At 28.0% G+C, this 2,331-nt stretch overlaps 1 protein-coding gene across 1 annotated transcript in view; it reads right to left on the minus strand.

Annotated features, from left to right (window-relative positions):
• LOC115033172 (ATP-dependent DNA helicase pif1-like) overlaps positions 1–1,474 on the minus strand; it is a 2,419-nt gene extending 945 nt beyond the window's left edge. The window contains exon 1 of the mRNA XM_029485274.1: positions 1,457–1,474. Within this exon, the coding sequence (XP_029341134.1) occupies positions 1,457–1,474 (18 nt within the window). The remainder of the gene's footprint in view (positions 1–1,456) is intronic.
• Positions 1,475–2,331: the final 857 nt, after the last annotated feature.

Genomic DNA, 2,331 nt, shown 5'->3' on the forward strand with positions numbered 1-2,331 from the left:
GTAGTTTTCAATCAGACAATTTTATATACGGTTAAGTGTACGTTACTATACTTAAATTTAAAAAATGCTCTTACAAAGGTAAGATCATTAGAAGAGGTAAGGTGTTTACATTGAAAATTATAACGATTCAACAAACATGTGGTGAAGTTTGGCTGCCAAATTATTTCGTTGTGAAAATTGCGAGCTGTTAGGTAATGGATTGTTGGAATTTTATGTGAAAAATGGATAAATTAGGATTAGAGTCATATTTAGATTTTTATTTTGAAAATCTTAAAATTTTAAAATGTATCACAAATCTAGAGTTTAAGTTTTAGGTACACCTATACTATATCAAGATGATGACTGACGACTGGTTATATCATATTATTATCATTAATAAAAGGTACTTTACCGATTAGAGACACACAATACAAATATACAATACACATATTATATTGGTAGTCAATCGGTAGACGCAATAATCTTAGGTTATAAGATAACAGTTCTCCAATTAATATTGACCAATGGTATCTAATATTGTATTATTATTATGAATATTGATTAATACTGATAGCTAACCTGTTACCTACCAAAGAAATGGCAGTGTATACTGTATAACTCTAAAGTTATTTATTGTTTTTTATTGAATTATTTTGAAAAAAAATCACATTAATTGCATATTTAAAAGTTTAAAACATATTTAGAGAATATTTTAGGGTTTTTTTAGAGCATATTAGCATCATATTTTAAGCTTTTAAGAACCTAAAAATCCACGCTCTAAATGATTACCTAACCTTATGCTTTACCTAACCGTATGCTACCTAACCTATCTACAAAAATTATATTACTATCTATATAGTATAATTATTTTATTCTTATGCACATTATTATAGTTAATTTTTATTCAATCAACGTACTGGTTATTATATAAACTTTTTGAAATAGATTCAACTATAATATAGTCTATAAAACGTATAATGTGTTAGCTAACAATTTTTATAAATCTTGATGCACATTGTAAACCATTGAATATGATTAAAATATATAAAGTAGATTTTCAAGATTTATAAATCATTTCTCAACCTGTTGCCATTTATCAATATAACAGCTGATCGTTAAGTTTATTTTCAAAAAATAAATCGCGACAATAATTTGAAAAACGCCATATGTAATATGTGTACATACGATATATTATATATATAATATAATACTGTAGTTAAGTGGTGCACACTGTGTAAACTTGAGCTGAAATGGAATATCAATTTACAAGCCACTCCGAAAATACGAGCTTTTCGTTTGCACGGTCAATAAAATTCCCCTCTGTACAGTGGAATGCAATACTAAAACTAAGTCATAACTATACTGCTCTGTGTACCCTCTTTTCCGGTCCAAGTGGTGCTCGTGCACTTCCACCCTTTTGCACTAAAAAAATAATGCGAATTCACCAAACAATACTTCCGCATACAATTCGTCATACCGCAAAAACTTCTGTCATCTTGGTCGGTCGGTTCGAATTTCTGATAATCTCTGCTATTCTACCACCTAAAAAAAAAAAAAATAAATATTAATCAAAAACCATTTAAAACCATTGGAAACAGTGAGATATAATACTTAACAGAATGAATCAACCTTTATTGATATATGGTTTAATGGTATGAAAGTCTGCATATCAAAATGCTTTGAAACCTCTGAAAATAGTAAGTGTTACGCTAAAACATTATTACTATAATAATTACACCACTGATAATTTATAAATTTATTCATATTGCTTAAAATTTTAACAACTGTTCAATTATTCGGAAAACTGTCAATTATAGAAGTAAATAAAAACAAAGCATGTTTGGATTACCATGATAAAAAAAAATACGAGTAATACCTCAAGTTTGAATCGGTTAACATTTATTTTGTACAACATAGCAAACAACTGTTTTGCGCTGGATAGAACCACTCCCTCGTTATTTATAGTAGAATTGCCAAAATTCCACAACGAATAAGGAACAACTTTATTTGTCTCGTAGCGTTTTAATTTTTTTGTTAGTATTTAACATTAATTTTTAATAATTAAATGAAAAAAACAAAAAAAATCCTAATGTTCTCAAACTGATAACTTTAATTTTATTTATGTTATCTAAATTATAAAAGCGCTACGACACTGGTTAGCTGTTTCCTATGCATTGTGAAATTTTGGTAATTCTACTATAAATACGGAGGGAGTGGTCATAGATATATGCAGCAACTAGATAGCCGTCTTCTTCTTGTCATGGAAGTCGGCCGCCATTACAAAGCAGGCAATGTTTACAAAGTAATATTATCATATTATATATGTACAGATAAATTTATATGCATATAAAT

Source organism: Acyrthosiphon pisum, chromosome X (genome assembly GCF_005508785.2).
Source record: "Acyrthosiphon pisum isolate AL4f chromosome X, pea_aphid_22Mar2018_4r6ur, whole genome shotgun sequence".
NCBI lineage: Eukaryota > Metazoa > Arthropoda > Insecta > Hemiptera > Aphididae > Acyrthosiphon > Acyrthosiphon pisum.